Source organism: Myotis lucifugus, unplaced genomic scaffold, assembly GCF_000147115.1.
Source record: "Myotis lucifugus unplaced genomic scaffold, Myoluc2.0 scaffold_54, whole genome shotgun sequence".
NCBI classification, from domain to species: Eukaryota; Metazoa; Chordata; class Mammalia; order Chiroptera; family Vespertilionidae; genus Myotis; species Myotis lucifugus.
Window position 1 is genome coordinate 1,046,523 of NW_005871102.1, and position 15,133 is coordinate 1,061,655.

A 15,133-nucleotide genomic window follows, 5' to 3' on the forward strand; every position below is an offset into this window, starting at 1 on the left:
ACTTTATGAATCAAAAAATTTACAATTTTTAATGATAAACCTGTGTTTTCTATCAAAATTACTTCTTGCGTGAATTTTGGGACACCCTTATAAAATGGAGATGATGGGGATGATAATTATACTTGCCTCAAAGGATTATTATGAAGGTTCAATTACATGGGACAGCATTCATAGCGCTAGAATGACATCTTGAATGTGGCCAGTGCTCATTGTGTTAGCAATGATTATTATGTCCTGGCCTTAGTTCGACTCATTCTCTCTGAAATGTTCCTCTCAACAAGTCTCTTATGGAAAGCCCACCCATTTACTAAGGCCCTCTTCGGATGACTCTCTCCATTGAAGCCTTTCTTCTAAGGTGGAACCGTAAGTTCCCATAGTATCTCTGAAACTCACTAACCATTCGACCTTGGACAAGATACTTTGCCTTTCTTTAGCCAGTGCCTTCATCTAAAAATACAGAGATAATAGTTCATATCTCCTAGTGCTGTAAGGAAGACGAAATGAGATCATGGATATGTAGCTGAGACAATGTGCAAAAAGCCATGTGTCTTTCCTCAACTCTCTGACCACTCTCCACTTGCACATGAGAGAAAGGTGGAGAGAAAGGTGAGCTGTATCCACTACCTTCTGAGTGACAGTGACTATCTGAGTGGCATGAAGAAGCCACATTCCAAGAGAACATCCTGTAAAGTGAGTACCCTTGGCCAGGCCTATCCTGAATGGAAATAACAATGTTTCAAAGACACTGTCATACATTGTTATGGTAGACACGACTACCAGGAGTGGACGACCACGAGTGGGCCATGGCAGTCTAGAAAAAGCATGCTTGTGGGGGTCAAGTTTAAATCCCAACTCTGCCTTTACCAGTTGGGTGACTCTGAGCAAGTTTTTAACCTCTCTGTGTCATCTGTGAAATGATGAAGTAACACCTACCTCATTGGATTGTATTCAAATTAGTGGCCTAATGTACATGGTAACTGCTTAATAAATGGCTTTATCCCAGCTGTGGTGATAATAAGTGATGGTGAAAGTCAACGAAAACGTTAGGAGCCATTAATCTGGTCCAGTGATGCTCAAACTTTTAACAAGCATGTTGAAACAGCTTCCTGAATCTCATCTCCAGAGATTCAACTCCATAAATTGGTATGGGCCCATCAATTTGCATTCCTACCAAGCTCATGGGTTATGTGGATGCTGCTGTTCTGCCTTGCCCCTTCTCCTGTTACAGGTGGAATCTTGACCAGTGAATAGACACCCACACCCCTCGTGGCTCAGCAAGCTATCGCCAGGACCTTGACCACGAAACAGGCTTCCCGGCTGCACATCCAGAGCTTTTTTTGTGCTGGAACCTACTGCTTCCAAATTGTAATTATGAGCTCGGAAGACCAGAAAGCGAACTTTAAAACACAATTCTTACCTTACAAAGTTCATTGTGATAAATAAGACCAACGTGAAATTTAGTGTGTTAAACTTAAAATAGTTGTTTTCTCCACATCCAATTACAATGCCAAAGAAAGTGTATATTAATTGTTGGAACACAGTTGTAAACATTATTAAGAACCTAGGGTGAATGGAAAGGAAATCATGTTTAAGTAACGTGTTTTTTAAATAGCTTCCTTCTCACAAAGCAGCAGGTGTCATGTATCTGCCACGCTTGTCTTGGAAGAGCTCCTTGCCTCTGTCACTGTCACAAGCAGCATCAAAGGTATCTGTGGGAACTGGAACCACCCAGTTTCATGTTCCCCGTGGCCCTCATCGCACCAACACCCGTAGGCCACCTCTCTCGGCAACGTAATAAAAGCAAGGCAGAAAGATAAGGATACCGACCCCCTGCCCCACCCTCAGGTCAGTGCTGTGGCAGTTTTGCTGAGATCAGCTGGCAGCATATCAACTGGGGGCCTGCCACAGCCACACCTGTGTCACCTTGACTTTGTGAGAGCTGACTGGACCCACCTCCATGCCCACTGCATAACTTCTTCCTTTGCGATCCGCATGGAAGAGCCTTACCTTGAGGGTCTCCTGTCCGCTTCTACTAAATTCCTAACTTCCTGCACTGCTAACTCTACTTCTGTGTTCTTCACAAAACCATGCTAAGCACTGTCTCTGGAGGTGATTCTCCTCTGAATCCCTCCAGTGCCCATGACCTACACCATTTGTAAGCAGAGAAGAGCAGTAAGGATCACCCAGATTGCTTTCCAAAAACCTACGTGCGGCCCCACCCACCTTCAAGGACTCTTACTGAGTAGACCAGGGCATAGAGGTTAGGGCCTGGGGCTGGGCTGTGTCCATGTGGTGACACGCCTGGGGTCAGGGCCAGGTCGGACCTCTACAGGCAGATCTCAAATCTCACCTCCTCTTGGGCTCTCTAATGGGACTTTCCCCTTCAGTGCCAGAAGGTTGAGAACCACTGCATTAAACAATGATTGGTTGAATAGGTGAAATAATAAACAATTAAATCAAGAGAATAATTTATGATGACGCTGACAGACAGCACAACTGAGCTCAGAAACTGTCCAAATTCAGACAAAAAGTATATGTTTTATGAATTAGTTATTCCCAAGCTTCTGGACTTTAAAAGCCAATTTAAAAAATTTGCCAACTAGAGCTATTAAAAAAGTACAATCTTTTATCACAGGACTTTCATAAAAGAAAGAACATTTTAAATACCAAAAAGGTAGGAAGGCTATAATTTCAGAACAATGCATAGTCTTTACATTAAAAAAATAAATCTTGCCCAGCTGGCATGGCTTAGTGGTTGAGCGTCAACCTATGAATCAGGAGGTCACAGTTCGATTCCCAATCGGGGCATATGCCCAAGTTGTGGGTTCAATCACCATTTGGGGCGCATAGGAGAGACAACTGATAGATGTTTCTCACATCGATGTTTCTCTCTCTCCCTCTCTCTCTCTCTCTCTTTCTCTTCCACTCTCTCTCTAAAAATCATGCAAACATATCCTCTCGTGAGGATTTTTTTTTAATGAAAAGGTAGAAAAAAAGTTATAAAAAGGGAGTTTTATTAGTATCCAGGAAGTGCAGGGCCACTTAAGCACTAAATTTCTATGAGATCTATACCAAGCACACAATAGGAGACTTACTTAGTTATTATTATCTCCATCCTCGGTTTAAAGCTTAAGGAATCTAAATTCAGTCCGACAGTGATTAAAGCGACCATCCCTGACAATTTTAAAAATTCCACTAGGAGAAAAAAATGAATAAAATTAGTTGCATTCAAATCTGCACATTGAGGTACTTTATCTTGAGTAAAGGACTGGTGCGGAACATAAGAGTAATATTTCTTGGAAAGTTGCTTCAAGGGATTGGCCTAATCCTGTAGCTCAAGGGTATCCCTTCTGTAAATGACCAGATGATAAGTAGTCTTGGTGGGCCAAGTGGGCCCTGTTGAAACTACTCAACTCAGCTGTTGTAGTACATAAACTGCCACAGGGAACATGTAAATGAGTGAGTGTCCAATAAATCATGACACAGGAACTTGAATTTGAAATAATTTTCCCATGCCACAATATATTTTTCTTTTGAGTTTTTTTTTAACCATTTTTAATCATATACTGTTTTAATTGGTCCAAGAGTAAAATGTAAAAACTATTCTTGGCTCATGGGCTGTGCAAAAATAGGAATATTTGGTCCACGAGCTGTAGTGCCAACCCCTGCTGTAGATGGTCATTGAGGATAGGGCTAATAGAAAAATAGTGTAACAGCCTCTGCCCAGCACCTCAGGGGTGTCCTAGGGGTTGTGGTCCAAGTGGCTGCAGGTCCTGAAGCCTGCAGTTCTTTTGCATGATACAGACTCCCCTGTAACTGTCATTCCTTGGGCTCTAAACAGTTGTGTAAGTATAGTCTAGGGCAGGAAAAGCAACTACAAAGGACATTTGAATACCATAAATGACAACAGTTCTAGGCTGTAGAGCAGTGATGGCGAACCTTTTGAGCTCGGCGTGTCAGCATTTTGAAAAACCCTAACTTAACTCTGGTGCCGTGTCACATATAGAAATTTTTTGATATTTGCAACCATAGTAAAACAAAGACTTATATTTTTGATATTTATTTTATATATTTAAATGCCATTTAACAAAGAAAAATCAACCAAAAAAATGAGTTCGCATGTCACCTCTGACACGCGTGTCATAGGTTCGCCATCACTGCTGTAGAGCCTTCAGCTGGAACCTTATAAACATCAGGCAGAAAGAAAGAAAAGGAAGTGCTTTGGAGCTGGGCAGAGCTGGTTGCTCTGGGAAGGTGACCGCCTCACTTTCTCCATCCTGTATCTGTAAGAGAACAATACCTCATAGACCTGCCGTGAGCATTAAATTCGCTAATGTAAAAAGTGCTCGGCGCACTTTTAAGAGAATGAATAAATGATCATCATTATTCTTATTATGCTATCTGTTTTTACAGCCTGGCTTTACTGCTGAGTAAATCAACACCGTTCACTGATTTGAACAGAATTTTATTTTTCTTTTGTTTTATCTCATCCCTTAAATCCGCTTTGGATTTCTTTTTACATACTTTTAAACGGAATTTAATATAAGTAACAAAGGCAGCAAAACCAGTTGTGCTGGGTACTGTGATGATAGGGAAAATGTCTCTCAAATTCTTATTTCCAATTTCCTATAATTAGTATTACTAGATTTTAAAGCTCATCATAGTCTTTTTCAGTAACAGTCACTGCTTAGAGACAGCATCTGCAAGGAGGGAACCACTGAACAACTTTATCTTAAAACTGATGTCATCTTATTTAGTGTAATCCCATTGCTGTAGGAATATATGGCACGAATGCCTACATTAATACAAGTATGTACGTTTATGAAATGTATTTTAAAGGCTGAGGTGCGTGCACTCAGCTCTCAAACAGGTCAGCTACCTCCAACGCTCCAGCATGAGCGAGCCACACATGATCTCATTGCTGCCTGCAATCCTCCTACGAAGGCAGTGTTACTGTATCCCTTTTATAGATGAGGGAATTAACTCAAGTTTAGAGAGGTTAAGAAAAATTCCAAAGTCACGAGCTAATAAATGGCGAAGCTGGGATTCGAACTCCAATCTGCCTAACTCCAAAGCTCTTCACAGACTAGCATTTGTGTATTCAACCAGCATGCGTTCAATTACTAATGGACATATGGCAAGCACTGGGCGTGGCTGGGGGAACATAGAAAAGAGAATGGATAAAGAGAAATGAGAGACAGCCTCCACCTCAAAGAACTGGTCTAGGGGAAACACTGGATACATTAAATTAAAAATACTTTCTTCATGCCGAAACCGGTTTGGCTCAGGGAATAGAGCGTCGGCCTGCGGACTGAAAGGTCCCAGGTTCGATTCCGGTCAAGGGCATGTACCTGGGTTGCGGGCACATCCCCAGTGGGGAGTGTGCAGGAGGCAGCTGATTGATGTTTCTCTCTCATCGATGTTTCTAGCTCTCTCTCTCCCTTCCTCTCTGTCAAAAATCAATAAAATATATTTTAAAAAAAAATACTTTCTTCAGACATTTAAGGCATCCATAAAAGATTCACAGGGGGCGGGGGGGGGGGGGTTGGAAGATTCACAGGGGAGGGGAAAAATGAAGGAAGTTGAAGGAAATGCCCCTTCAGTGAATGTGTTCTGTAAGTTTTACTGACTGATTCAGGACAGTGAGCAACACCCAGGGGCGCTTGTTCTGTGTAGAGGAAGTCGTGTTTAGGTAACAGGATACTAATTATCCTCTTAATACCGAGGCCGTTTGTGCATGGAGTCTGTCCCGCTGTGTGAAGTGAGCGAGGGCAGCCGAATTTGCTTGTGTCACCAGAGTCGCTATGGCTCTCCGGGACTGGTGACCTGAGTGAGGCCAGTATACTAGGAAACTCTCTCATTCTCACTGGACTAGACTGGCAGGTGATGGTGGGAGGTGTGCCGATGTGATTACTCCACTTCCTGTCTCACACACACACACACACACACACACACACACACACACACACAGGTGCCTGATTCCTCCCTCTCCTTTCCTGCCCTCTCGCTTCAGGTGAGGGGCACCACTTCTACAGTCCCCATGGGTCAAGTGCTTGTGGCATTAAAGACTTGAGCACCTCCCCCAACGTTCTCCTTTGAGAGGTGGGTTGCTGAGGGTCAGAGCAGGAATCGCACAGAGCTGATTCCTCTGCAGGGACTGCCGATGACTAAATGTAAGGTCCAACGGTGGGGCTCGGAAAGAATAAGAGAGTCACCACACAGAGAATGTGGAGGGAAGGGACGAGGAGTTGAAATTAAGGGGATGTGAAGAGAGACCAGGGAAGAGCTGGAGGTGGCAGGAAGATAAGATGACAAGATGCACAGAAGGGCCACAACAAGGGGGAAGCGGCTGGGAAAAGGCAACTGGATTCAAGGTCAAGGGAAAATAGAGATGTGTGAAGTTCACACCGAGGACAGCACTTTTTGTATTTGGTTCTGCCTTACCAATGTAGAAAGTCATGTACACCATTGAAACGCAAAGAATGATGCTAGTCAGCGTGTTGCTAAATAGGTCGGTCAGAATGAACTGAATGATTCTCGCACTCCAATAACCAACTAGTATGCTCCCGAAAATGTGGAAGATAAAGTCCAGGAGTACATGGAACTCTAAAAAGAAAAGAAAATGAGAAAAAACAAAGTTGAACTATAACTTTTGTTTCTTTTGTTGATGGCATTTGGGTCTACCCACTTCGGTTTGCTCATTTTTTGAGTGGAGACCTTGATCTTCAGCAGATGGGAGTTTCCCATGAAAGGCTGACGAGAGAGACTCTCTGAAGATATCCCCTCGCCCTCTGCAGCCTGAGGTTTGTTCATCCAAGGACAGCCCCCAGGAGCCAGTCGGGGAGAATTCTGTGAAAAGCCTATGACAAGCTGGAAAGTGAATGTCCATCCAAAAGATACCTGAATGTCCATCCAAATTCAAATGTTTTACAAACTACGTCAGGGCCAAGCAAACCTTGTCCAGGACCCTCACCAACCTGCAGTCCCTTTGTGGCCCCTGCCCCCAGCCGGGTGGCATCTGAGAACTAGAGAGGGGAATTTTCTAAAGTTACAATAACTGGGGACAGTAGTGACAGTTGGTCAGCAGCTTTCAGGCAATGCCACGGGCAGTTCTAAACAACAAAGATTGCCCCATCCTAAGTGCCTGTCAGGAAGCACTACCAACGCCTCTGTACCCCCAGCATTTCTTTCTCCTCCTAGCCCTCTCTCTTCCTACACTTCAGGAGGATGGATGCCTTTTGCTTCTTCATGCTGTGATTGTTTTCCCTTTCTACTCTGCTATGACCATATCTGGAAACCTCGCGAGACCATGTGCTCCACAGCCCAGTGAACTGGAATCACATGAATCTGACTATTAGCACTCCAAGGACCTGACACTCCGGTACTGCCCTGAGCCATTCAGCTTTCACCAGTGCCACGCCAGATCTTCACATCCAGCCTCTGAGATCTGGGTTGATCCAGGAAAGAAGGAAATCTGAGCCAGGCGGGAAGATGTGTGTGTTTGTGTGTGGGTGTGCACCCACACATGTACATGTGTACATGCATATTGAGGGAGATGAAAAAATTTAACATTCTTTCCCCCCTAGTGTCCAAGAAAAGACCGAGATGGCCTGTAGTTATTTTCTTGTTGCCTGATATACTATTTTAATTGTTCCAAGAGTAAGTATAGAAAAAGAGGTGAAGACATCTCGAATGTGTTTTAATTTCAGTATGAACTGAAATGCACCTGGTAAGCACAATTTTAAGAAAATATACAGACCAAAAAAAAAAAAATGTTCCTACCCCTAAACACGAACATGTGAACTAAGTTGTTCCGAAGAATTCCAAAAAAAATGCTTGTGACGCCACAGATGATCATGGATTCTCCTCGGATGATATCAGTATACATTTTCGAAATGCCTGGAAAAGGAAATATGGTCCATGAAAATGATGCTCTTGCACAGGAAACACAAAGACAGAAGAGAAAGAATATGCTAGAAACAAAAGAAGGCAGCCATGCCTGGGATAGGTCTGTAAGACAGTCACAGTCACCAGTTTTTTGTTGTTTTTTTAAAAAAATATATTTTATTGATTTTTTACAGAGAGGAAGGGAGAGGGATAGAAAGCCAGAAACATCGATCAGCCGCCTCCTGCATGCCCCCCACCGGGGATGTGCCCGCAACCAAGGTACATGCCCTTTGACCGGAATCGAACCTGGGACCCTTCAGTCCACAGGCTGACACTCTATCTACTGAGCCAAACCGGTTAGGGCAGTCACCAGTTTTTAATTCCTCCACTGTGCCTTCTATATCTCTAATGGCAAAGGGACACAGCCATGATGCTCCTTGAAGTGTCCATGGACTCAAGCCAGGTTTGAGCTTCAGACTGAGACAAGACACTTCTCAGGACACTACATTTGGCTTGAGTAAACATGAATAATTCGACTCAAAAGAATCACGTCTTAGAAATAAGTACAACATGCAACCCAGCTATTCCACTCTTATACATGCATTGAAGAGAATTGAAAGCATGTGTCCACACAAAAATCTGTACATGAATGTTCACAGCAGCATTACTCATAATAATAAAAAAAGTAGAAACAACCCACAGTCCATCAGCTGATGAATGGATAAACATCTGCGGTCTCTCCCTACAGTGGAATATCATTCAGCCACCAAAAGGAATAAAGTTCTGATTGATACATTACACTAAGTGAAAGAAGCCAGATGCAAAAATCACACATTGGTTTGATTTATATGAAATGGTTTGATTTATATGAAATGGCCAGAATAGGCAAATTTGTCTTACTAGGAAAAAAGGTTGTTGGATCCAGAACCCATGTACCACTTGAGCATTTTTGACACAAAGAAAATACCAACTAAAGCCAAATACTTTTGCTAGTTTTCTTTTCAAGAAATAGAAGGCTTTCTATTCTACTCCTTTGCTGAAAACATTTCTTAGTGTGGAAGCTGCAATAAGTAATTATAGTATATAGTTTATTATAGCCACTTAGAGTCAAGAGACTGCAAAAAAGGGAGCAGGAAGAGAAGAAGTTGAGTAAAACAAGAGGGAAACGCCAATGACTAAAAGAGAAGGACAGATGAAGAAAAGATAGAAAAAATTGTACTTGGAAAATAAAGAGAAAGAAAAGAGGACAGGACCAGATTCTTTGAGAATTTAAAATATTACCATCACAAGTGTCTTAAAACCTCCTATGTTTTCCCAACTGTAGGGATAAATGGGTGTAAAAATGGGAATATCACTTGCTAGAAAGCTTGAAGGCCTCCCACTCCAATCATAAGGCAATATATTTCCACAAAATAGAACCACTGCCTGAAAATTGGTTAGGGACGTATTTCTGAGTCCGAAACCAAAACCATAGCATCTAACCATTTCATGTTTGTATTGCTGAGTTAATAAAATGTGACAAAAAGGAGATATTTCAGTGTGAAATCATCTTTTACCAAGTAAGATAAGATGGGTGCTTGTATTGAATAACATAGTTACCAGACTATATTCTTACCCCGTTTCCTTTAAATCAACCACAGCCACCTGCCCAAGGCTGGCTCATCCAAAATGGAGTTCCAACAAGAGGTAGCGAGGCCTTGAAAACGTTTCAGTGGCATAAAGCACAGTCTCTATAGCTTAGAATTCAGTAGAACGGTAGAAGAATGCTAATTTTTATCACCTTCTTTTTTGGGAAAAAAAAATCCTTTGAGATTAGAATTGGTGTTATTTAACTCAGATCCTGAGTGGCCTTATTTGCATTGTGCCCTTCAAGTCAACCAAGGCCCCAAGAATAGCAGCATAAACATCTACTCTGCTGGATGCACAATTTGTGCAAGAAAAATATAATCAGAAGCAGATAATTTATCATCGTTTCTTCAAGATATCAGAGAGCAGTACATCCTACATACCGATCGTTTTTAGTGTGTTCACAGAGTGAATAGGGTCTATGATGCCAAGGGTCATGCTGAAGAGCAGGCAGCATTGCAGATCCCACGAAGCCTTATTGAATTTTATAACCACATATCCAACTATGATGAATGCCATAGAGAAGCTAATAAATCCAGTTAATAAAACCTGTGGAACCAAATTCATTACATAGTATTAGTTTCAACATCTAAAAATGGCATGACTTCATGTACTTACGTAAGAATCAGATCTTGGTTACATATTTTTTGTTGTTATTGTTAATCCTCACCAGAGGATATATTTTCCATTGATTTCTAGAGAGAGTAGAAGGGAGGGGGAGAGACAGAGAGAGAGAGACATTGACATGAGAGAGACATATCTACCGGCTGCCTCCTGCCCGCACCCCAACTGGGGCCAGGGATCAAACCTGCAACCAAGACACATGCCTTTGACTGGAATTGAACCCCTGGCCCCTCAGTCCACGGGCCAACACTCTAACCATTGAGCAACTAGCTAGGGCTGGTTACATCCTATATAATAAAAGCATAATATGCTAAGTGTCCAACTGATCAGTTGACCGTTCATTGGACCACCCAACCAGTTGCTATGATGCGCACTGACCACCAGGGGGCAGACGCTCTGACCGGTAGGTTAGTTTGCTGCTAGGGTCTGGCCGACTGGGACTGGGCAAGAGGGCCGGACACACCCTGGAGCCCTCCCGAGGTCCCTCCCCAGCTGGCCAGCCTCCATCGGCCCCGATTGGCCCCGATTGCCAGCCAGGCCAAAGGACCCCACCCGTCCATGAATTTGTGCACTGGGCCTCTAGTATTTTATACAATTCCTCTGGAAGATCACTTCAAAAGGTAATCTAGTTTACCCGCCTCAAAGAAACCATCCCTTCCAAACAAGTGAGAATCTATCTTATTGTGAAAAGATCAATTCCCCAATATTTCTTGTTGTTCTTCCAGCTCAAGAGTTCTCAACATCAAAATGATGATCTTAAAATGGAATGCAAACTTCTCCCTCGGCTGTGTAAAACATTTCCTGGTTTCCTCGGTATCACCATCTGCTGGGCTCCAGGTAGAAAGAGGACAGCAAAGGGCCAAAAGTACATGCCAGCTGACCGGGGTCCCTGGTTAAGGACATTCTAGAAGAAACCTTATTTAGCAAACCTCTGTATAGTACATTCCAATGGCCAAACTCTTCTAAGGCTACCACATATGTCAGAGATGCTAGATAATGTGATATTTTACAGTGGGCCCACGACCATACCAAACAAACAGTAGTAAGTTCCTGTTAGTGAGGGGAAAGGGATAATGCATATCAAATAGGCAATCGGCAGTGGCTGCCTCAGAAACAGAAATAGAATGGAAATAGAAGAGACAAAAAATATATAAAGAAAAGTGAATCAACTTGATTGAGAAGAGAAGAGAGCGTGAGAAAAAGCAAAGGGAAAGCGTGCTCCCTGCAGAGTACAAACACTATCTGGGAGAAATAAAGCCAAATCTATTTCCTTTGATTTTTAAAATTTTATCTTTAATTCAAAAACAGTAAAATTCATTCTTTTGGGGGTACCGTTACATGAGTTTTGACAACCGCATGCAGTCACTTAGCCATGACCACAGTTAGAAACAGAGCAGAGCCCTGGCCCGGTGGCACAATTGGTTGGAGCATCGTCCCGGGCACCTGGAAAAGGTGGCGGGTTCAGTTCCTGGTCAAGGCACCTACCTAGGTTGCAGGTTTGGTCCCCAGTCCGAGCATGTGCAAGAGGCAACCGATTAATGTTTCTCTCTCTCTCCCTCTTCCTCACTCTACAATCAATTTTTTAAAATCTTTTTAAAAATAAACCAGATCCATCACTCTCAAAAATATCCCACACTCTTTGTAGTCAATTTCTTCCCTCATCCCCAGTCCCTGGAAACCAGTGATCTGTCCTCCAAACCTATAGAGTTGCCGTTACTAGAAGGAAGGTGTATGAATGGAATTGTACAGCATGTGGCCTTTGAGTCTGGGTTTCTTTCTCTAGCATTTGAAATTCTTCTATGTTGTTCCTGTCAATTGTTGTTATTTTTTTGTTGCTGAGTGATATTTGATTACCATACCAAACTTCATAAGTAACAAAACAATCTACTGAATAAATTCAGACCCTGTACTCAACAATTAGAGAATATACATTTTTGGAAAACAAACAGAACATTTTGGAAAACTGATCAGGTACTAGGCCGCAAAGCAAATCTCCACAAATCACAAGAGTTGATATACAAAGCACATTCTCTGGCTGCACTGTGGGGAAAGAAATCATAATAAAAAGCCATATTTGGAAATTTTTAAATAATTTCAAAATGATTAACCGGTTAAGGAAAAAGTATAATAAAACTTAGGTAGGATTTGTATGATAATAAAAATACTAATAATCAAATCATGTGGGATTACACTAAAAGAGTAGTTATAGGAAAATTTAAAACCTTAAATGTACAAAGTACAAAAAATAAGTAAGCTAAAAATCAAACAACTACTATCTAACTCAAGATGTTAGGGGAGGGGATCAAAACCAAACCAAAGAAAATAAAATGTTATTTGAAAGGAAAAATAAACTAGTCTGGCAAGTATGGTTAAGAAAAAAAGAAGGCACACACACAAAAAACAATCTTAGCAACAAAAGCTGTATCTACAGATACAGTTGAGATTAAGTCAGCTGTGAAATTAGAATCCAGGTTCTGCCATTTATCGGCCTGGTTTGTGACCTCTGAACCGCAGTCTGTTTATATGTCAAATAGAGATGATATTTACTCAATCACAGTGGTCACTCAGCAAATAGTCATCCCTTCTCCCTCCCCTCAACTCTCTCTAATTACTGGTTCTGCAGAATGAGGAAGGCACAACAACTAAAAGTGGGATTTGTGACTTAGTACCTTTCTTTACAGACAATCATATTCTCTGTCAACATGAATAAGAATTGACCATAATTTCTTTTATTTGTATTTTTATTGATTTCAGAGAGGAAGGGAGAGGGAGAGAGATAAAAACATTAATGATGAGAGAGAATCACTGATTGGCTGCCTTCTGCACACCCCACACTAGGGATGGAGCCCACAACCCAGTTATGTGCCCTTGACTGGGAATCGAACTGTGACCTCCTGGTTCACAGGTCAATGCTCAACCACTGAGCCATGCTGGCTGGGCAACTATAATTTCTTTTAAAAATGTGTTCTTACCTGCCAAAGCACATTCTTGAGGATATAAAAGTCCACGTCCAAGGCAGCCATAAATATAATTAAAGGTGAAACATAACAATAAAGTGAAAAACTTGGAGTTCTTAGAAGAGTATAGACAACTTGGTGCATCTAAATCAACAAAAGCAAGCAAATTAGTTTGCTGCCATTTTGAAGTATTAGAAATTGGGTTGAAGGTATGTCAATCAACATATTTTAGGATAAGCCCATTTGCAATTTATGAGGGATGATCTGCAAGGCCAGTCCTGGAGGCCCAGGGGCGAGATTTCTTGATCTGTTATATGTGTTACCCTATTCAGCGGAGAATTGTGTGGGCTTGGGCTGCATGCATATTGCTTATTTAAGTAATCAGTGTTTTCAAAAGCGAAACCGCTACCATTGGTGATGTCTGAGATGATTTTAGGTGGTTCACAAATAAGTATTTTTTATTAGATATTCTAATTTGCATTAAGAGCGGGGAAAAAACCCTTGCACAAACATTTGCTCAGGATTTAAAAATCTTTCAGTGTATCTATATTGTATACGATGTGTGTCATATGTATTTCTATTATACTATGTTACACATGAAGCTGGCAGTTAGAAAAGAGGAACCATGCTTCGTCATAGCTGCTGCTTTTTATAACCAGAGTCTCCACAGGTGTTGAAGACAACAGCCCGGAAGAAGCCAGTCTATGTCCAGGGCAGGAGCCAGGGCAGGCTCCAAAGGAAGATGATGAAGAACCCAAGAATGCAATCACATTGTCCACACTTACAGATCAGTGCTTTTTCTCAAGCACCTCTAATGTATGTCTCCTTTACTGAATAGTATTTCATTTTTAAAGACGTTACTACCAGATGATTGTTTTTCAGTAGCTGTTCACATAAAAAAAAAATCCATACATTCAGGATGGGTGGGAGTGGACCTTGTTTTGTGTCTCTGTTCTTTTATTTACTCTCTAGCTTCTGGTACATACATCACCTGAATAAAACTGTAGGCCAGGTGTCCTATCACAAATCCTGTTAGAGAGAGAACTGCTAAGACAATGACTTCAGAATTCTTTATAAAGGACCTCAGGAATCCTAAAGAAATATATGGATGTGTTATTTAGACATCATATATAGTTTCAAAACGGTTTCATATCCCCTCGCTCTAGTTATTTAATTTTAAAGTTACTCGGAGTGTCATATAATTATGAATAAATAATTAACAGGGGGGAAAACACTTCCTCTGAATGTCATTTCATTACAAATGCTGCCTCTTAAATATAAGATACACATAATGAGGTATCTCTTACAGGTGAATTTGGAAAATACTGAAGTGCCAAAAACCTCCCACTTGCCCACCCAGTGTCACTTACCTATGGATCTACTGATGAGAAATTATGAAAAGTCAAACTCCATATCTACAGAGTACACTATATATTAATAATTACTCATCCTGAGCTACAGCCACATAGATTCTATAATTTTCCTAAAAGCCAGAAGTACTTTTAAACTGAGTTCTAACCACAGTGAAAACTGCCTTCACCGGGTAAGTAACAAAAGATACTTGTTAACTCTGTGTGCATTTTCGTGCCTTGAAACTCCGTTCTAAGATTCACTGTCTCCAGATGTAATATATAGACTATAATCCAATTAATGTGTGCCTCAGATGACATTCACTGGCATCCCAGCTCCTGCATTTATTGACAGTGGGAACTGCAGGTCAAGCCAAATCAGTAAATATTATTGGCTGCTTCTTACTTGTAAGGCCAGACAAAGATATGCTCCTCAAACTATTTCTGCAATGCCCTTTACTGGTGGAGCACTTATCTCTTTGGATTTATTGAAGATCTAGAACTAATGAAATTCATGGTCACCGGACCTCCTGGTAGCAACAGGCAACCAGGTCATTAGTGAATATCTTAAAGACCTAATACAATGAGTAAAATGGAAGGTTTTTTTAGGTGTGTTTGATTCATTGTTTGTTTCTTTATAGTCTTCCTAGTCTCAGACGGAATTGTATTAGTATTCTTTATTGTTTAAAG

At 41.4% G+C, this 15,133-nt stretch overlaps 1 protein-coding gene across 1 annotated transcript in view; it reads right to left on the reverse strand.

Moving 5' to 3' along the window:
* Nucleotides 1–15,133, reverse strand: part of SLC9C2 (solute carrier family 9 member C2 (putative)) — a 46,317-nt gene that overhangs the window by 29,742 nt on the left and 1,442 nt on the right. The window contains exons 2-8 of the mRNA XM_006089002.3: nt 14,086–14,186; nt 13,110–13,238; nt 9,897–10,062; nt 7,783–7,899; nt 6,445–6,606; nt 3,096–3,195; nt 1,418–1,561 (exon numbers count right to left, since the gene is read on the reverse strand). Of these exons, the coding sequence (XP_006089064.1) occupies nt 1,418–1,561; nt 3,096–3,195; nt 6,445–6,606; nt 7,783–7,899; nt 9,897–10,062; nt 13,110–13,238; nt 14,086–14,186 (919 nt within the window). The remainder of the gene's footprint in view (nt 1–1,417; nt 1,562–3,095; nt 3,196–6,444; nt 6,607–7,782; nt 7,900–9,896; nt 10,063–13,109; nt 13,239–14,085; nt 14,187–15,133) is intronic.